General features: G+C 40.0%; 1 protein-coding gene across 6 annotated transcripts in view; it reads left to right on the top strand.

Annotated features, from left to right (window-relative positions):
* MYO16 (myosin XVI) overlaps positions 1–21,555 on the top strand; it is a 539,667-nt gene extending 518,112 nt beyond the window's left edge. For all 6 annotated transcript variants that reach the window (XM_075590716.1, XM_075590715.1, XM_075590717.1 and 3 more), the window contains one exon: positions 20,627–21,555. In XM_075590716.1, the coding sequence (XP_075446831.1) occupies positions 20,627–20,779 (153 nt within the window). In that variant the 3' untranslated portion in view covers positions 20,780–21,555. The remainder of the gene's footprint in view (positions 1–20,626) is intronic.
* The last annotated feature ends 786 nt before the right edge of the window (positions 21,556–22,341 follow it).

The raw sequence follows: 22,341 nt of genomic DNA, 5'->3' as shown, positions 1-22,341 counted from the left end.
AAAAAAAAAAGAACGCGTCTCAATACGGCAATTATATGATGGAATACATCACAATTACCGGGAGCAATATTTTACCCAGAATGGCGATGCCAGAATTGATACTACTGTTAATAAAGGGTTTATTTACTGTACCATTATCAAATTACTAATATTCCTATCACAGGCTTCTGTAATAACTATTATTACAGAACCCTATAGTAGAAATAATATTAACCCCTTTGCCTGTAGTTACAGTACAAAGGTATACCACAGACATCAAAGGGGTTACAATGTAAAAAATACTCTACCTACCCCCTTTGACTACCTTAGTGGCTAGTAAAGCATTACTGAAGGCATTACTGGCCAATAATGATGTCTTCTAGTTTAGCACCACTTACTAACATTTACAGATGCAGCCACAAGTATCCTAACACTTGCCTTGGAAAATGGCCCCATTCACACCATTTGAATGGTCCCATTCAAACTGAATGTGACTGCCAGGGACCCCCGCTGTGTTAATCTGATGGGCCATTAGTCTCTCTGCAGAAATGTCACAGAAATGTCGCAGCATTACTAGGAAATTGCCCCAGATTTTCCAAGGCAAGTGTTCGGATACTTGTGGCTGCATCTGTGTTTTTTTGTATAATATACCGTATGTACACATCAAATTTCAAACAGGCATATCCCTTCAATTTTCCTTTCCATATGTGATGCCCACGGGCAGCAGGCCGGACACCCTGCTTCCCTGCTCATGCGCGCAGAGACCTCGGCTGTGCACATGCGCATGGGGGTCGCCGGCAATTTTTTAAAATAAAACGGCACGGCCACGCAGGAGGGCCCGTGTGGCTGGGCCCCCTGACTCACGGGGCCCGGGACACCAACACCGATAGTTCCCCCCTGTTGGCGTCCCTGCTCTTCTCCAGTCACCTGGAACAGTGCCATAGTTTTGATAATGGTGTTGCCAGCACTCCCTATGCTATTTTAGTTTCCTTGGATTTTATTTCCCAAACTACAAGCCAGAAGAGTTTTGTTACTGCTTTTTGAAATCCTTCCTGTTTCTCCTATACTCTTACCTCTGCCTGCTTGTATTAATCTTATTTCTACTTAAACTACATTGTGATCCCCTAGATATGTTTCCTGCTGTAAAGTCCTTCCCAATCACTACCTCTGGCTTCCTCAATGCTATGTACTGGTAATAGTTCTGAAACAGGCACTGGGGTTGCCTAAGAGCTGTCCCCAAAACCCTAAATTCACCCTGCTCTACCCTAACTTTATCCCTAGCCAGGTCATTAGTCCCTAGGTGGACAATGACATCTACCTCTCCTTATAGTTTTTCTGCCTTAACAATTGCCAAAATTGCATAGAATATACAAGTTATTCCTCTGAGCTGTAGCACCTAAACTTCCTATTGCTCTAAATTTGTGCTCCCAAATCTATACCCCTTACAATGGAATTCTAAAAGAGGCATTACCTTCTTTTCTGGGATCCAATTTTCCTCACTGTGTGCTTGCTAATAATTCCAGAAACCCCCACTGAAGAAGGTGGCAATATGGTATAGTTTTGCCTTGCTAGTGCAGCATAGAAGTTGTGCAATGACACAGATTATGGGATGTGCCTGTGATATACAACTCTCACCTTCACAGAAGGTTAATTATTTTTATGCTGAATTAGGACAAATGTTATTAACACAAAACATACTTCAGAAATGTATCTATTTGTTTTTAGTCTGAAGCCTTAATTTTGTTTTACACAGACCTTAACAAAATATACAAACAAATGTTAATGCTTACAATACACATGTCAAATATTTTCTGAACATTTAAATATGTTTTATTGTTATATTCCATACTTAAGCAATTATTTTTAATAATTCTTAGATGATTCACCTAGAGCGTTGAACCTTGAGCCTTGAGCGCAAGCTCAGATGCCAACATATATTTACACTCACAAGTTCATAATGAAAGTCTTCATTTTTTGTGACAGCTAAGAACAGAGGAGGAACAACGTTTCAGGCCCCTGATGAAATGTCCATATGGGACCTGAAACATTGTTCCCCCTCTCTTCTTGGTTGTCACAATAAATGAAGAATTGCATTATGAACTTGTGAGTAGAGATGTTCTTTGTACCTCTGTCCTAGAGGCTGTGTTGGCTGCACAAGTAGGATTCTCCTCACCTGAATTTTTTTTCCCTGCACTTTGGAACTGCAACATATATTTTCCACATATACTGTACACAGTATAATAAGCAGGGTTGTCAAGATAGATAGATAGATAGATAGATAGATAGATAGATAGATAGATAGATAGATAGATAGATAGATAGATAGATAGATAGATAGATAGATAGATAGACAGAACTCCTCTTTTACTGCACTCAAATCAAATGAAATGTTAAATAAATGTAAAAATAAAACAACCTTTACTTGGTGATTGTTTAAAATAATGTAATGTAATAAACACAAATACAAGAAACCTAAACGAAACTGATAAACACAGGAATGAGCATTAATTTGTGGTGCTTAGTATTTATTGCAGGCTCATTGCAATGGAAAGCTCCTTGTATGTAGAGAAGGTGGAGATAAAAAAAAAACCTTACAGTATATAGTATTGAGACTGCTTTTGCTGTGCTGAATAAACTAGTTTCCAAAATTGTTATCACTGTGGAATGTCATTCTCTATTTGTTCATTCATATTCACAGTAGTACACAGGGGATATCGTGTTTGTTTCCAAAAAGGTTACTGTGTATCCTGCTTGTACTCGATTATCTGGTTTCAGCAAAGTTTTTTCACAGTAGGATACAATTCAGATCTTGTTCAGTTCAATTCCTAGTGGTATATAAGGCCAGTTAGTTTGTACTGCATCTTAAGATGAAAAGTGATAATGTTGTAAGGCTGTACAGTAACTTATAATTTGTATACAGTTGTTCAGGTACAGGTTTAAATTTAGTTTATTAATGCCTTTTAGAATGAGCAACTTGAATCTTTCACTATCAGTAATTAGTGATTACAGGCATACCCCGGTTTAAGTACACTCACTTTAAGTACACTCGCGAGTAAGTACATCTCGCTCAATAGGCAAACGGCAGCTCACGCATGCGCCAGTCAGCACGTCCTGAACAGCAATACCGGCTCCCTACCTGTACCGAAGGTGTGTGCAAGCGGGGAGACTATAGAGTCTGTTACACATACGTTATTTACATCAGTTATGCACGTATATGATTGCAGTACAATACATGCATCGATAAGTGGGAAAAAGGTAGTGCTTCACTTTAAGTACATTTTCGCTTTACATACATGCTCCGGTCCCATTGCGTACGTTAATGTGGGGTATGCCTGTATATGATAATTGAATTGCATAGCCTTTTCTGAATTCAGCAATGGGGTTTTTTAATCAGTGCTCTGGTGTGTAAACAGTTTTATTTTTAGAATGTTCATAGTCCATAGGAATACTAGATCAAATGGCTATTATCTAGAGATACTGTAGGTACTAAAAATCTTGTCTTTATTATTCAGCATTCTATTCTTATATTGAGAATTTAAGACATTCTTAAGGGAGAACTTTGTGTGTGTGTGTACACACACACACACACACACACACACACACACACACACACACACACACACACACACACACACACACACACACACACACACACACACACACACTTAAGTTATGGTGGGTAAAAAAAGTGACAAAAACCCTCCACAGCAAAGCATATAGCAAATGGAAACATTACTGTATGCTCATTTTCATGTCTTAGACAGGTCTGCAACCACGCCCGCTCACTGTGCCACCTTTTGCTTAAAAACAATTTAACACATATATATATATATATACACATACATATATATATGTAGCCGGGCTCCCCTCTCCCGCATTTGTTGTTGTCGGATGGGAGGGTTGCAGCAGGGCAGGGAACGCTCCGGTATATCGGAGGTTCCGCGATATCAGGGCCATATCGCATCTGACCCTTTGTGAAGACCCTTGGCAGGCCCGGGTACTGGAGTGCCTGGCAGGTAACAATCACCAAGTGCACCAACTATACCATATATTCATACGGGACATAGTGGATGTGCAGTCACACATATTTATCTCATTTGAGGGTGGGGAACATATTGTGTTGGTGTATTGGACACGAGGTGGGATCACCAGATGAAGGGGGGAAAAGTGTCCTGCGAGACGCAGTAGATAGTGTCTCCTCTAGGGAGGGACACCTGTTGATATATAAGCCTATACAGACAAGTAAAGTCATTCGGTTGTTTATATGCTGTGTGTGTGTGTATTGATATTGATATATAATTGTCCTGCGAGGAACCACTCCCCCTCTGGTGGGAGCCATCGCAGGTGGAGGCGCTGCACCAAGTATGAGGTATTATCTATTATTACGTGTGCCCCAGGCTCTCCGTGGCGGAGGCTTAGGCCCTGTGAGCCTACAGGTTATACAGCATATGGTAGCGGTCTGTGTTCACTAGGAAACAGGGCTACATATATATATATATATATATATATATATATATATATATATATATATATATATATATATATACGTGCACACACACACACACTCAGCAGAGTAGCAAATGCAAATACTGTACTACTTTTAAGTATGTATCACATGTTCTCTATTGTGTCTATTGTTCAAGTAGGAACTACAAGTTCCCTGAAATCTTGAATCTTTTATCGCCTCAGCAATTAAGGTATCATTTCTTCCCAACAGCAAGGGATTCTGGGAAATGACATGCAAATGAGCACACAGTGCCACCTTTTGCTTCAAAACCAGTCAACATGGTTCCCTATAGGCTTAAGCTTGCTGCATGGTCACAGCTTTGAGCACAGCCAGGGTTAAGATGCATAGCCAGTAAACCCACCCACAGACTTACATCTCTTTAATATGTAGCCCCCTCTTTTTCAAGAGACCAAAAGTAATTGGACAATTGATCAAAAGCTGTTTCATGGACAGGTGTGGGCTATTCCTTCGTTATTTAAACATCAATTAAGCAAGTAAAACGTCTGGAATTGATTCCAGGTGTGGCATTGGCATTTGGAAGCTGTTGCTGTGAACCCACAACATGCGGTCAAAGGAGCTCTCAACGCAAGTGAAACAGGGCATCCTTAGGCTGCAAAAAAAAGAAAATCCATCAGAGAGATAGCAGGAACATTAGGATTGGCCAAATCAACAGTTTAGTACATTCTGAGAAAAAAAGAATGCAGTGGTGAGCTCTGTCAATGGACATACATCTTTAGAGACTTGACAGGGGCTGTTCCTTCTCAAAAAAATGTCTGGCATAAGGCTACTCAGAACCTGCGTCGTGCATAGCTGTCTAAATACTCGAATGTTGCAGGGCCAGCCTTTCTTTCGAATTACTTGTCTGTTTTCCCAATGTAGGTGAGACCACAGGGACATTGAGTAAATAAACTATAGATGTAGCTGTGCATGATAGTCCATATTTAATCATGTATTTCTGTCCACTTTGTGGATGAGTGGAAGTTTTTGCAATGATAAGGCTATTGAAGGTGATAGAGCCATTTATATAGTTAATTTTTTTTGTCCCAAAATGTGGGTATGTCTTTGAATGTACATATCAATATGGTCATTGGGTACTTTCTTTCCCCTATTTTAAGCAATCATGGGAAGACAGAATGTCCCAATGTCCATGTATTGCTCTCCTACTGTGGGATCAGCGGTTAGTGCTGATAAAGTGAGAGATAGAGTCATCTGCTGATCCATTCTTGAGAAGCAGTAAAGTGTCTCGGTTTAAAGTCAAAGCCCTCTTTGTATACTACTGTACTTTCAATTTCTTTGTGGGTATTATGCCTCTCAAGGAACTTGTCACCCATTTCCCAGAGTTGTCTGTTTATGGTCCATTTGTCACTTGCAGTGTGAGTTGAAACTTGTAGTGTGCAGCAGTGTACTGCAGTCAATAGCTTTGTGATATACTTTAGTGTGTAGTGTTTGTGGACTTAATAATTAGCTACGTCAAGTTAAGAGATACCATCTGTTCGATGTGTAGGCAAGCGAATGGGTGTCAGTAGGCTGTTGCATCTATATGAGGGTTGACAGTATAGTTTCAGGACCTGTACAACTGAAGATGATACTGTCAATATATCTGTGATATTTGTTAGTGGAAAGAGTGGGGCGAATGACAAATAGCCCCGATCATACGGAATAAGTAAAGACTTTCTACGTTGTAACAAACAGGTTCCTTGCACTGAGATTATTAATATCCCTGATCTGGTTAAGGAGCTGTTGGAATCTTTCAGTAACCATGTATAGGTGGTTACACATGGCTGAAGAAAGAAGTCTACATACTGTAAGATGAAAACAACTAAAGAAATGGCTCAACGCTCAATCCAATACCTATAGAGCTGTAGACTAGGGTGCAAAGGGTTAAAGATATGTATAGCACAACATGTTAACTCTAAGATTAACGAAAAGAACCCAGTTAACTACACTCAAAGTAATATTAATAGCTAAATTAGCCTGGGATACCAATTGTCCCACTATGTGAGGTAGAATCACCCCTACCTAGTGACACACTAGAGTGAGTCAGAGCTCACAAAAAACAATAATTCAAAAAATTTAAATAAAAAATATTTATTAATTATAACAACCGCAACGACTTAAAATTACAAAACGAATAAATACTAAAATCCCCTATGGGGTGTTGAATCAAGACCTGTCTGGTGTAAGTCAATTGATGAGATAAGACTCAAATAATAGGATTATTATTCTCAACATACACCAGTTAATAAATGCAGTGGTTGGTACGCAGTGGAAAAAATCCCATATTGGTGTAATCACCTAATAGGCACATAGTATACCAGGTATCAGATGACATATAAACCCCAATGTAACAGCATAAATGCTCAGTATATCACAAATATATACGTGGGTATGTGCAGTATGGCCACACAGCACAAATAGTGGAGACCTAACTACACAATTGCTGAATAGTACATCTGTAATCCTGTATAACTACATCAATTGGTGACTTAAGAAACAGCTCTTACTTCAATCAGAAACATAAATGTAATAATCAGCATGCTTAGAATAATGTTGCCACATGTATTGGCTGCATCAAAACTGCAAAAAGTGGGTAACCGGTGCATCAAAACATATGAGTCCCAATAATATTGTAATAATTCTTCCGTAGGGAACACTCCAAAATAATGGTGAGCAATGATAACATACCCTAATAGGGCAAGGGACTAGTACCTAGTGCTAACCAGCACAATGAACAGTACAAAGATTGTCCCAACCATAATAACTAGGCATAGTATGTAAGAAAACACTCACTTTTAGATCCAGAGGAGCAGTTCCATCAGGTATCCTGAACAGCGTGCAATCCACCAAGCAGGGGAAGTAGAACAGATGAAAAAAGGCAATGCACTGCCTGTAATGAATGGAGGAAGCTAATGGTAGCAAAAACAACCTTTTAATAAATAAAAGGATCAAACATCACCCCTGGGTCATCCAGAAAACGCTCACCTACGCGTTTCGGGCCGTGCGCCCTTTATCAAGGTGTATACAAAGTGAAAAGACAGACAAGTTTAAATGCAGGCGCCGTTCGCGCCATGACAGTGACGTCACCGCTCGTATAGCCAATCGGAGCGCTCCCCCTTCGTTACCCTGTCCTGATAGGACCAGAAGACCATAGAACAAAAATAAACTTTATTAGTCCCCCAGAAACACTCAGGGAACAACCAAGGGTAAAGGAGCAGAGCTTCCGATTGGCCCAGGGAATAAGCATTTGAACAATAAAACTTTAAGTAAAAAAAGAGAGACACAAAAAAAACAATATTAAAACCAAAATTAGCATAAGAAACTAGCAGAAAATATGTCACCCCATACACTATGCCAATCCCTAAGTCTAACTAAATGGGTACTATGCCTAAAGGTTATATAACAATATCCCTGTATACATGTGTGAAAATATAAATATACATATTAAATAAAGAAAAAGGAAGCATGTGAGAACCACCTTATTAATAACCACACCATATGCTGTGTTGACATATATAACATTAAGTGAATAGACCCTTCTATTCAAATTAAACCATCCAATATTAGTATAATCAATAAAATAAGATTAAGATAAAACAAAATACAACAAAACAGCACCATGTTCCCCTCCTATGGTGATCCTATATATACCATGTATTTTCTAGGAGAGGGGTAAAGTGGACAAGACTTAGATGTAAATCTAACCCATACTACAATCCCTTCTTTAAAAAGTACAGGGTGGGGAAGAAAAGGTGGTTAGATGTCATAGGAGAACAAGGGACCAGAGGGAGGCCAGATCATCACAAAAAATGGGTTAAGTCCCTGTTATTTATATTATCTGTTATTTATTTGATAACCACATGTATTACTGCTGTGAAGCGCTATGTACATTAATGGCACTATATAAATAAAGACATACAATACAATACAATACAATGTATAATTAAAGAACACATGGAATAATTTAAGAAAAAGTGTAAGTGTAAAGAGAACATCAAAGACTATAATAAAAATACATAACCTTATTTTGAAGTGTATATACAGTAATTAAACATACCCATACACTAAAATATTAGCATGTTTGTATAAACATATAGATATATGAAAATATTTATAAAAGATGTTCAAAACCACTTGAACAAGCAATACAGAAATAACTGCGACGTCATTCATATCACAATAAGACCTCATGCCATAAATAGGACATAAGTCATAGGTGTGATAAGAAAAATAATTCCTAAACCTCATGTTGAACAATGATTCTAGGGCCTATAGAGAGAAAGACCCTCTTAGATTATAATACCGAAATTAATTTAATTTAAATAATGCAAGAAGATGGGTACAAAAATTCTTCAGAACAAATCTAACCCATACTACAATCCCTTCTTTAAAAAGTATAGGGTGGGAAAGAAAAGGGGGTTAGATGTCATAGGAGAACAAGGGACCAGAGGGAGGCCAGATCTTCACAAAAAATGGGTTAAGTCCCAGTCAGTGTTTAGGCCAGAAGGAGCCCTTGTCCTAAAGGTGAAAATCCAATAGGCCTCCCTCTGGTCCAGTCTTCTAATCCGATTGCCCCCTCTAACATAGGGTGGCACAAATTTGATGCCAGATGCACTAATGTATTTAACATCCCCCCTGTGGCAGTGGGTACAGTGTAGTGGGACTGGATGGCTTAAATCCTTATTTTTAATAAGTCTAAGATGTTCCATGAGACATGTTTTTAAACTTCTAGTGGTCCGTCCCACATACTGTTTCCCGCACACACAGGTGAGGAGATAAATTACAAAATATGTTTTGCAGTTAATAAAACTGCTTATAATTTTTTTTTCCTTTGTTACATTACTTACAAATGTTTTGGTTGGCAATAAGATATCACAAATTTTGCAAGAACCGCATCTGTAAGAACCCTTAGTAGAGGGTCGAGAACTATCCGTATGAGAAGTGAAAAAATTGGGTGAAAGGAATTGGATATTGTTTTTGCCCTTCTAAAGACAACTTTTGGTTTTAATGGTAAATTCTGCCCTAAAACTGGGTCAAGACGTAATATATCAAAGTGTTTTTCTAAGATAAACTTGACCTCCTGTGCTTGCTGACTGAATTGGGTAATGAAAGGTGGGTCTGAAATATGTGAAACCTTCTTAGGTCTCCTTATCAAGAGTTGTTTTCTATCCATCAGATCCACTTCCCCCCTGGCCTTGGCCAAGTCCGAAGGTCTATAGCCTCTAGCAGCCTAGCTAGAAACCTTTTTTGCAAATCATCTGATTGCCTATGAACGTCCTCATCTTTGGAACAATTGTGTTTTACTCTCATTAGTTGTCCCTTCGGTATGCCCTTAATGAGGGACCTGGGGTGGCAGCTATCAGCTCTTAAATAAGTGTTCCGTGAATTTTCTTTGCGGAAAATATCCGTATGAATTTTCAAAGAAAGATCAACGTAAAGTAATAAATCAAGGTATTTTAAATGGTGATAATCATAAGTGAATGTGAATTTGAGATCATAATCATTTTTATTAAGTGAATCGACAAATAATAATAGTGTAGTGAGATCATCCTCCCAAATGAAAATAAGATCATCAATAAAACGACGGTAAAAAATAATGTAATCTCTGAAAGGTTTCTTATCTCCAAACACGTGGAACGACTCCCACCAACCCATGAACAAATTTGCATAGGAAGGGGCAATGTCCTGTCTGTGACATTGCTCCCTGAAAGAAAAAACTTTATTAGCATAAGTGGTAACAGTGTCAGCTATGGGATAATGGCAACCATCATTTGAATCAGTAGATACAAAGGGGTCAAACCCCTCAGCATTCACTGCAATAGTGGAATCTTCTTTCCTAAAAAAAAATTTAAGGGTTAATTTACAAATTAATCTATGTAAGTCCACTACACAATCAAATAGGTCAAAATTGGACTCTGGGGCAAACTTAAGTCCCTTGGAGAGTAGGGAAAATTCTTCTTTATCCAGTTCAACACCTGAAATGTTGATAACTCCAATTGAATCATCTAGTTGCTTTTCTTCCTCTTGTATGAGGACCCTCTTGGGTCTCCCCCGTCTCGTCCCCTGATGTTTTTTGGAAGGGAAAAGAAAGAAGTTCCCTGATTCTGCATCACCTCCCGTCTGTCATCTTGTCTCCTTCCCCAATCTGAACGTGACTTTTGGCCCCTGGATTTCTTTGGATTCTTAAAAGGCCTTTCCTCATCTTCCGTGACATTTTGAAAGGATACTAAATGTCCCGAAGCTTCATTGTCTGAAAAATCAGATTTGCCACTATTGATAAAGTGGCCTGGTTTGTTCTTAAGAATGGATTTATAAAAAACTTAGTGGTTCTCCTTTGTAGGGGTAGAGCTTTTGACCTGAGAGGGATTATTTGGCCTTTTGATGGTTATTGGCTTCTACCAAATATAGACTTGATTTTTTTATGTAGTCCTGTTTGTCCCTCTCGAATTTTGTCTGTTTTTTCTGCATTATTTCTTTCTCCAATTTACTTATATTTTTAGCCAAAGCAACATCCAATTCTACAAAACCTTCCATTTCTGTATAATCATGAAGCTTTTTCTGTAGGGTTTCAATATCTTTTTCAATCTGTTGCTTTTCCTTTGTTTTAAGTGTCACAATTAATTCCATTAATTTGAAAGAACAGTCATTTAGTGCTTGTTTCCAGCATGTTCCAAAATTTTCTTCCGGGAATCCGAAAGTGGGGGACTTTTTTATACGTAAACCCCTTGGTATACGTTTTGATGTAATATAATTCTCAAGAGTCACTATGTCCCACCACAAACGTATTCTGTTAGTGACCAATTTCTCAAAGTTAACGAATTGATGTTTAAGATCTGTTACATCATCACATTCTGTGTTAAGTGCATTGTCAAAAACAAGCTGTGCCTTTTTAAGTCTGGTGGTATTGTCTGAACATGTAAAGGCGTAGCTGGAACTTTCCAGGGGGGCAAGATCTTCCTCTGCCTCTGTTTGATCCATGATGTCAAATCACTATCAAATGGAAAAAGTAAAAATGATAACTATAGTGCAAAATCTGATATGAAAATAAAGCACTGTAGAGAACTAGTGAGTAGAAAAATATTGGGGTGGAGCCCCAAAAAAATAACTAGTGCTACAGAGCATATACCCTTAAAATTCAAAGGGAATATATTGTTATTAAGTTCACTGCTTTAAACCGGAACACATGATGTCCATTGTGCATGCTTGGAGCTTTGGGCATTAACCCCTAGATGAACCACGGTTTAGCAGGGGCAAAGAGAGTTGTTTGGGAGATATCCTAGGACCCCCCCCAAACCTCTAATGTGCACCCAGAACGCAATATACCGATGGTATTGGGGCAGCTCACTTTAAAGCATTGTTTTACTCACGTATATCTTTGTATGTGACCGGGTCAGTGTGCTCCAGCTGAGTATAAACAGAACGGAATCACCTTGTGCCAGGAGGGAAGATGAATCAGCGGGCACTACGGTGCAGGAGATACTCGGAGAGGCTGGACTGTACTGCCGAAAAAATCCTTTATTCAAACATTGTTTTAAAAATTAAGAGGAGGGAAGAGAACCCCTGCACCTCTAACGCGTTTCACTCGTAATCGAAAGCTCGATTACGAGTGAAACGCGTTAGAGGTGCAGGGGTTCTCTTCCCTCCTCTTAATTTTTAAAACAATGTTTGAATAAAGGATTTTTTCGGCAGTACAGTCCAGCCTCTCCGAGTATCTCCTGCACCGTAGTGCCCGCTGATTCATCTTCCCTCCTGGCACAAGGTGATTCCGTACTGTAGAGAACTATTCAGACTCCGGCAGTTGCTGACACATCACAATTCTAGTTCTTGAAATTCTCGTTATTTGGCCCAATGCAAAAATCTGATACTGCAGATAAAACATGCTGTAGGTGTACATGCACCAAGGCAAAGTGGTGCAATGCTGGGGCATATTAATTCACAATACGTTTCAAAGAAAAAAAATACCATTAGAATAATAGGATATAATAGGACTTTTTCTTTGACACATCTTGTGCAGTTTTCCTCCTTCCAAGAATTGCACCATTTTTGCTTTCATGCATAAGCCTCAAAGTTTAGTCATCTCAGTATTTTAAGGAGAGTTCATCCATTTAGCTTTCACATTATTTACATGTAATTGTTTCAATTTTTACACCTTGGACACCATTTTCTTTTCTTTAAATATCAAGTTTTAATACTGTACCTAATTCAATGCTAAAAAGGTAATACCGATTAACGTTGGGACTAATAAGTATATTTAATTAATAACCCCAATGAGTGCTGTGTACTGTATTGTAATACCATTAGAAAGGGTCACTCTGGTGTCTGATGACATATAATATCCTCTATATATAAAGGATGAAATAGGTTGGGCCTCCCTGTGCATTATGTTATTTATTTGCTGCTATTATCCTGCGGTCTATACTTTATTTTCCTTGAATTGTAATTTTGTAGAGGACTATGTACACTGTTGATGCTAAAAATGTAATTATACATACATATCAATGATGTAACATTAGGATATAGTATGCCGATTGTGGATTTCCTCTGTTTCCCTCTGTAGTGAATGTATATACAGTATGATGGCTACATGTATATCTTTTTGCCATGCAAGAGTTGATAAAGCTACAGTAATTCATTATATTTACGATGCTGGTGAGAGCTATGTAGATTTCTCATATCTTAAGGCACCTGCTTGAGTGCATTAAATAACTATCAGTGGAGTCATTTGTCTGATATTTATTTTATACCTTCTTAATTAAGAAAACAGAATGTACTGTAATTATGTTATCTTAGCATGATTAGGGACATATGGTCGGTTTAATTCAGGAACTAACATATGATGAATATTATATTGATGTGCTCTTTATATAAACATTTGAATTCTCAAATTTCTCTTGATTGATAATATCCAAAATGTCATTAAATGACAGAAAGTAACAATGATAAAGTCCACGTATCTATTTCTAACTAAACAAAAACCACCAAAGGAGACTATACCGCTCTCTAATATAGCAAATAATCAACCGTGTTAGATATATAATATATATATTAACCTAAGTACCAATTTGGTACTGGGTGCAGTCTGAGTGCTGAACTGAAATCTATTTTCAAGGTTTAGAGGGAAGGCTGGTGTTAGCAATACTAACATTAAAACAGCTTCATTACCTTAGCGGCTAGCCAATTTATTGGGGGCAAAGGGGGTTGGTGAATGGGGGTACTTGGCCTAGGGTGGGTGGTTAGGCCTACCAAGGAGGTTGCAGGAGGTGTTAACCCCTTCATTACCATAGTGGCGATAACCACTATGGTAATGAAGGGGTTAACCCCTCCCATAACCCACCAAGTATGCCTAACCACCCACCCTAAGCCAAGTACCCCCATTCACCCACCCCCTCTAAACATTCAAATACAACAACCCTGGACCTCCAGAGTAGCTGCGGAGACAGAGGATCACACCACCTCCTTCCTGGCTGGCTGGCGCTAGCGTTCGAAGCCTGTCTGGGCATGTGGCGCGGATCTTGGCAGAGCACATCCGATCAGATCAGACGGGACATCATCGGCTGGCTGAGGCGGACCTGGAGCTCCATTCGGCGCACTAGCACGGCCTTTACCCAATCCAAGATGGCCACCTCTGCCTAAAGAGAGAGAGGCACAGAGGTGCAGCCCACTCAGCCTACCTGTGCTTCTGCCATCGTGAACACACAACAGAGGGTAAAACCAGGAGAGACAAGCCAGCTGATGAGACCTGGAGGAGAGAAATGAAACTGGTGATAAGTGATCAGCCACCAGTTAAAGGTACAGGTCCTGAGAGCAAGCATGGGAGCCAGAGCGGATGGACGTGTAGTGACTGAGCTCTGCTGTGGCAGGAATAAAGAACCAAAATAGCAACAGCTACTAAAACCGAATTCACCATAACCTCTTCGGGAGATGCCCCCACCCACCTGCCACCCAAATAAATAAAATCAGAAAGTATGATCTGGCAACATACCTCTCAAAGAACATGCAGCCTCCCAGGCCCCAACCCCCTGACCTGACAGATGAACCGAGATGGGATTTGGCGAAGGAAAGCATGAGCCGAAAATCAACCAAACAGGACTTAATCTACATATATGGCAGACTTAAGGTCCTGATATGGGAGGAGATCCGTGAAGGTAGAAAATACATTCCTCACTTGGGGAAAGGACGGACACCCTGGAGACTAAAATGGATGAAACCAATAACCACAAACAGTCTCTCACCAAAGATTCAAAAATCCTTCACCATAGGATGGCTGAAATTGAAGATCGCCAAGAAAATTCTGAGAATAGGGAGAGAAGCAATAATCTGTGGTTCAGGGGCTTACCAGGGGCTATCCAGGATCCTGAAACCTTTATTCTAAAATGGCTGACAGCCATTTTCCCCAACCATGTGGACTCCTTCCTGTTGGACAGATGCCCTAGGGCCCCAAGGCCAAAACCCCATCCCGAGGATCCCTCAAAGGATGCGATTACCAGATTTCACTATTTTAAAGTGAAAGAAGCATTCTTAGCAGCAGTTAGGGGCACAAACAACCTAACATTTGAAAACATTTCCGTCTAAGTCTTCCAGGACATTTCTCATGCCACCCTAGTGAGACGCAGAGGCCTGCAATATATCACCACAGCCTTGAGGAACAAAAGGTTTTGACACCGCTGGGCATTCCCGTTCAGGCTGGCGGTGGTGAGAGAGGGAACAGCACACTGCCTGAGAAGCCCAGAGGGAGGAGCAGTGTTCATGCGAGGATTGGGCATGAAGACCGAGATCCCTGAGGAGACCCGAGAGAACTGGAGCGGTCTGAGACCGGAATGGAGCAGACCTGGACCCTCACGAGGACATTGATATCTGCTGCAACAGGAGAGACCTGCGTTGTCCTAGAAATCTATCTGGTTCTTTGGACTTACCAGCATCGATTTCCCCTAGGCGCCGAAAAACAGGTCACCCCCCTTAAAAGATCCGCCTCCATTTCTTTTTGTGTCCTCCATGACAGGCGTTTGCTTGTCGATTGGGAGGAAGGAGACCCACATGGAACTCCAAACTCCGCCAGACAGGAGAGAAGAACAAACTGGACCAGACAGGGAAACTTTAGATAGAGGAGTCCTCAGGGGCCTTGACCCCTTATGGTGCCCTCGCTACTGATTTTGTGAAAAGTCAGACCCCTCAACCAGGCATGTTGGGGGTTGTGTGGGTCAGACCTCATGGTGCTGAGGGCCAGGGGATGGGTGCTAACTGCCTGGGGTCATCTCCCCTCCCCTCTATCTCCCCCATTCCCTCTCTCCCTCCCCTCCTCTCTCTCCCCCTCTCTTTCTCCCCCCACCTTCTCTTTCTCCCCACTCTCTCTCTCCTCTCTCTCCCCCCTTTCTCTCACCTTTGTGCTGCTGTAATAACCTGAAAGTCCCAAGTGTACCCAAATGTAACACATGCAATGTAGAGTCCCATGGCTCTCACACTCAGGCAGAATTGGGTCCAATATGTTTAGCTACTTCTAAAACGTAGAGGACACAAACATAGGTGTAGATGACTTTAAGACACTCCAATGTACTATTAAAAAATTCATCTGGATAAACAAAACACTGAGGATTAGTAAGAACATTTTAAATATACCAAACAAGGCAAGAGGCTCCTAGCCTACTACAAAGCGGTCCAGACTAGCCAGCTAATTCTGTGGCACTCTAACCCAGCCCACAGACGCTGGGTAGCTTTGGAATCCAACCTAGTTGCCCCTCCCGAGCTAAGTAATCTTTTATGGTCCCCTGTAAGGAAGAGACCTGATATACCCCACTCCAGCCAAATTATAGCCCACTCTTTCAAACTATGGGACTCCGTTACCGTTAGATACAATCTTACAACACGTAATTCCCTAATGACTCCACTCTATGACAACCCAGAATTTGTTCAGGACTGAGCCACATTATGTTTAACCGCTTGGATAATGGCTGGTGTCACAAGATTAAAGGATGTGGGTTCAGAGGGATCTCCCAAGCCCTTTGAATACTTTCACAAAGTAAAGGCTATCCCAAACAATCAGCTCCTCCAGTACCTTTAACTGAAAGCTGTCTACAACAAAATGTGGCCCTCCGAATCTCTAACAAGATTTGAGACACTATGTCTGGAGGATAGAAACATGTCAGGACTGATATCAAACCTGTACGGTTACTTTGTTAGCCACCCCCACCCCTTCCCTCCATACAAATCAAAAACTGAAATACATGTCCCAATGGGAAAGAGACCTGGGGGAGGAATTAGACCTGGAGGACTGGGACAACATTTTTTGAGGCAGTTGTCAGATCCTCCATGTGTATCAAAATCAGAGAAAAGGCCTATAAGGTCCTGATGAGGTGTTACTTGACCCTCGTGAGGCTGGCTAAGTTTATCCCAGGGTACACCTCAATATGTCCAAAGGGATGTGGAGAACAGACCTCATTCCTGCATATGTGGTAGGGGTGTCCACTTGTATCAGCTTACTGGCTGGAAATCAAATTATGGTCCCAGAGATTATTTGGTCTGGATCTACCTCTGGAACCCTGGCTGTTTCTCTTAAAAAAAAACCCATGCCACCTCCTCATGAGACATGAGAACAATTTATTGTGCCATATGTCTTCAGCCTCAAGACGCGAACTAGCGGCAGTATGGAAGCAATCAATTATCCCCCCAATCTCCGAAGTTAAAAATAAAGTTTGGCAGGTTTGCTGTGTGGAAAAGCTGGTCAGTCTTATCAACGACACCTGCTCAGATTTTCAGAAGGTTTGGGGGTCATGGATTCTGGGTGCTGGAAACCCAGGAGTAGACACTCACTCAATTCTGCTATAAAAACTGTTATATATCTACTGTGTGAATAACTGTAATTAGGTGTTTTACTCTGTAAAACTGTAACTGAACTTGTACCCCCTGTCTTTATTTGGTGTACCCCACCCTCTCTCCCTTTTTTAATTCCCTCCCCGAAAAATGTCAATACAATTTGAGTAAAAAACCCTACTACCCACATCCTCTAGCTCCAACAACCCCTCCCCCCAAAACATACAGTACAATAATGGGCAAATGTTATATTATCCAAATCCGGATAATAGTGCATTTGCCCATTACAAATAAAACAGTACCAAGCCAGCATAAAGTAAATTAAAGTTCTATTTAACCCTGCCGTGAGTAAGGCCTTCCTCGTCGTCATTACCGTCACCCGTGGGCAGCAATATTACAATAAAAAAACAAACTACTGGCCACTAACCCCTTAAATCACCTTAGCGGTTAGTAACCACTATAGTAATTAAGGGGTTAATCCCCTCCCCTTCTACCCACCCAAGAGGCCTAACCACCCTCCCCAGGGCAACTACCCCCTCATCCCTCCCTCTACCCTTTGTACCAACAACAAAGTGTCTGCATTTTTACTCCTTCATTACCTTAGCGGTTAGACACTAAGGTAATGAAACTGGCTGTAATTTAATTTTTATTGCATAGGATTATTACGGGGGCTCTGTAGCTGAAATAAATATGTGGGTCAGCTCTGGAGTCCCCCAGAGACACCGGGTATCAATTCTATGCAGTAAAAATAAAAACCTCCTAGTTATGCATATCACAAATTCTGATCTCGCTACCCTTTAGCTGGTGAGAAAAGAATGCAAGTGTTTATAGTACGATATGCATATCAGAGTTTAGTGAATAGCAGATGCTGGCAAAAAATTCAAGGTTGTGAATATATGAATATATATATGAAGTATGGTCAATGTCTAGGACAAAAAAAAAACTTTTGTGAGTTGGGCAAGGAGCTGCCAGGAAAGAGTGCCAAATTACATGGACCTATAAAAATATCTAGCTAGGAATTTCTCTTTGATGTAAGCGGCAGGAATCTTTTCCTTTCAGTGCCTATACAACTGTTTGTTCATGCCCTTACCACTGGTTCTGGGTGCAGATAGTGGAGGACTATTCCCCAGGTGAACCTTGTTCAGGAGTATATACACACAAAAAGTTTGACAAAACCAAGTGGATGGAACTTGGAGGTTTGCAGCACACAACATTACTAAGCTACTAAGCTACTAATGGTAAACCGCATGATACAGAAAGCAAAAAAAGTTAGTGAATATGTAGTATAAGCAGGTCAATAAAAATAACAAAACATCAGTTCAAATTAGCAAAATCACGTCAAGGTAACAAAGATAATGAAATTAAATGGAGAAAAACTGTTACAAACAAGGGATTTGTTACAAACAAGGGATCTCCTTGAAGAGATACATGTGTAACTGATGTTATAGATAACTGACGAATGTAATATTATTCAGAATAAACACATGATAAAAAAGGAATGTTGAAAATAACCTACACAGATAATACGGTTGCATGAAGCTGTGATACACCCTGTAAGTGGCCAGCAAATATACTAGTTTAAATACAGAGCATAGTTTTAAAAGTCCCTACAACTGTTGTATTATCTTTTTGTTACCTTGACTTGTTATATATCTACAGTATTTTGACCTGATGTTTTGTTGTTTTTATTGACATGCTTGTGCTACTGTACATCTCCTCTAACTTTTGTTTTGGCGGTCTGCACCATGTAGTTTACTATTATTGCTTATTAATGTGGTTTGACACAATACTCACAGTACCATCCAGTAGGATTTGGGGAAATGTTTGTCTTTGTATGGTGCTGGTGCAGTTTATTTCCAGATACACCTGAGCAAGGTCTCTCCAATGATCTTCCAGGTTCTGTGGCTGCAAGCTTCTCTTTTCCGTTTTGCTCCAACAAATTTTTGGATTTCCTTCTCTCATCTTACTTTTGGATCTCCTCTTGGTCTTTTCATATCTCTTGGAATCGAGTTGAGTGCCATCTTTATCCAAAAATGGACATTTCTTTTTGTGATATGTCCATCCCAGTGCCATTTTCATTTTGTCACCCATGTGATGATGTCACAGATGTTTGTTTGCTTCCGATTCCTGAACCAACTTATTATTTTTCCTGTCTATTTGGCTAATACTCAGCATACATATTTCCATACTGTTATATTTGTGTACAGTATGTTACTTGTTACAGTCCAGGAATCAGACCCACAAGACAGAGGTGAGGAGTATAGACCGACCCACACCTGAGATCTGGATCCTTAACGAGTAAGGATAATGGGGTCCAGTTCCGGGGTCAGGGCAGGGTGCAGCGGCTTAGTTGAGGTCACAGTTCCGAGATGGAGGCAGGAGAGAGGCAGTATGGTCATGGTCACAGTTCCAAGGTCAGAGCAGGAAAGAGACAGAGAAGTTCAAAAGCAGGCAAGGTCAAAGATAGTCCAGGATAAAGAGGTAAGAAAATTGGAGCACAATAGCGCAAAAAAAAAAAAACAATCACGAGGTGATAAAGAGCTGTTTAGCATGAAACGCGTAGGTGGTGCATTATTTTCTAGGCACTAGGCATTTTTTTCTGATAATTACAATACTACAGTATGTAAGCCTTTCAATATGTTATTAAGCAGCCCGGACTATATATACAAATTAAATACTGCTATTTATGCATGTGAGCACTCCACATCTTGAGCACCATTCAATCATATGTTTTTATACTAGGGTCAAAGATATGCAAAACTGCAGACAAGGGTTCCAGCAGGAGCAAGGTAAAGGTGTGTGTGTATTTGTATCTATATACAAATACACATACATACTCACACTTTCATACAGATGGTTAAATACCAGTGGGTGATGATGGAGGGGATGTGCAGGGCATAGTGGGATGATGGGCACGGGAGAATTGAGGGGATATGCAGCGAGTGTTGGAGGGATATTAGAGGGTCATTGGAGGTAAGGGTTGTAATAGCAGGTTGTGGAAGCGGTAATGGAGGATGAAAGGAGGATTATGGTGTGTAGGGGATTATGTGGAGAATGTTTATTAGTCTAGTGGGTGAAGCAAAATTGCATTTTTCACAGTGAAGAAAGAGAGATAGAGATTAAAATGTTCAAAACTATTAATTAAATACCAATATGTTTGTGCGAAATCGCATTCTCCAACTTTAACGGTTAGGCCCATAGTCTCTAAAATGTTCTTGCCATCTGAGAATGTACTGTAGATGCCTGTTTGAGGCAGCAAACACAGGTTGATTGAAAAAGAATAAAAATAGGGAATCCGATATTCAAATAAGGCACTGAACGTATCATTTCCCTTTCCAGGTTATTCATCAGTTACGGTTATCAGAGAATGAAAGTGCTGCACTGCAAGAACTAATGGATTGGAGACGAAAGCTTTGTGAAGAGAGTGAGGACTGTCAGAAAGACTTGAATCAAACTGATCAGAATAATGCTGCTCCTACCCAATCTTCTTAGAAAAAAACAACACTAATAAAGATTAAAGATGCCACGTCCTGTTAAAAAGTATCTCTTCTGCCATAAGAGACTTGTCCATATGAACCTTATCATTCCAACAGAGAAGTTGACTCAATATCATGCACGTTTTTTTTTTTTTGGTTTTTAAACATTATATAAAATCAATTAAAACAGAAAGCATGAGTAACTAGGTTTATTGTGTCAGTGATAAAACGTGGGTGTGAATTATGTTTTTATAGATGGTGATAAACACTGCAGATTTCTTCTAAAGCAAAAGTTTTAAAAATATTCAGGTACTACCAGCCCCAGAAAATAAAAACATACTGTGTGAACAAATTATGGAACCACTTTCAGAAATGAATTCCATGATTCTTCAAAGAGAGGTGTTTATGTGTACAGCTATTTTATACAGTATAGTCAAAATGTCATGATCATGCTATACAGATTATTTTAATCTCATATACAGTACATTGGTAGATGTCTGTTTTATTAGAAATGCAAAGAATCATTTACATGTTTACTGCCACAGTTTTATAACTTGACTCAATTGGTGCTGTTCTTTCCTCAAAGATGCAGGTAATAAATATAGTACTAGTATTGCCTTTTTCCCTTTTACATATCAGTATCGGACATTTTATACATTATTAAAAGCATTTTCCTTTTATTTAAACAATTGCATTTAAGTAGGCATTTATTTAATCTTTAAATATGTACCGTTTTATTTAATTCTATATTTATTCAAACAATAAAAAATGTGTTTAGAGTGAAAATTATTAAGTGCTAATCCCTTTAACTCAATAAAAGAAAGTTATGGATTACCTTCCAAAAATCTCTTCTTTCTTATATGTGGTGTAGCACTGATGTGCTCTGTGGATGTGTTATACATATTAATGTTATAGTTACTTAGTGATGTGCAAACTGTCCAAAATGCATTAACAATATTTTAAAAGTTGTTTCCCCGAAATTAGATTCCCTGCGCATAGAGATGGGCAACGTTTTCATCGGTATCCAAATCCGCTGCAGATTAGCCATTTCCTTTAATTCCAAAGATCAGTCTCAAAAAGGAAGATTCCCCCCCCCCCCACCATCACTTAAAATGCATTGAAATCGGAAACCGAAGCTGCAAATTGAATTATTATGGGAGGAGTATATAAGTTGGGGTGCAGCTTCAATTTTAAGCCATTGTGTTCAGGCAGGGTTTATCTGTGGGTTGTTAAGGGATGCTGCTATGTGTGGGGGCACATGGGGTGGGATGTGCATTGGTGCTTACTACATATTTAAATTTAAATTTAAATGTTATGACTAGTGTAGATGAGCAGGGGGTCTCCGGAGAAGAAACCGCATTGATTTCAGGTCTGGGAACCCCCTGCTTCCTGAGATACAGGCCCCATTGTTTGGTGCCGGTATCTACTATGCATGGAAATGTCCCGATCATGTGACCCGGGACATTTCCATGCATAGGAGTTACCGCCACCCCATAATGGGGCCTGTATCTCGGGAAGCAGGGGGTCCCCGTAAACTGAAATCAATGCTGCTCTACTCCTGACACCCCCTGCTCATGT

Source organism: Ascaphus truei, chromosome 3 (genome assembly GCF_040206685.1).
Source record: "Ascaphus truei isolate aAscTru1 chromosome 3, aAscTru1.hap1, whole genome shotgun sequence".
In the NCBI taxonomy this organism is placed as follows: Eukaryota; Metazoa; Chordata; class Amphibia; order Anura; family Ascaphidae; genus Ascaphus; species Ascaphus truei.
This window is presented reverse-complemented; position numbering and strand designations above follow the sequence as displayed.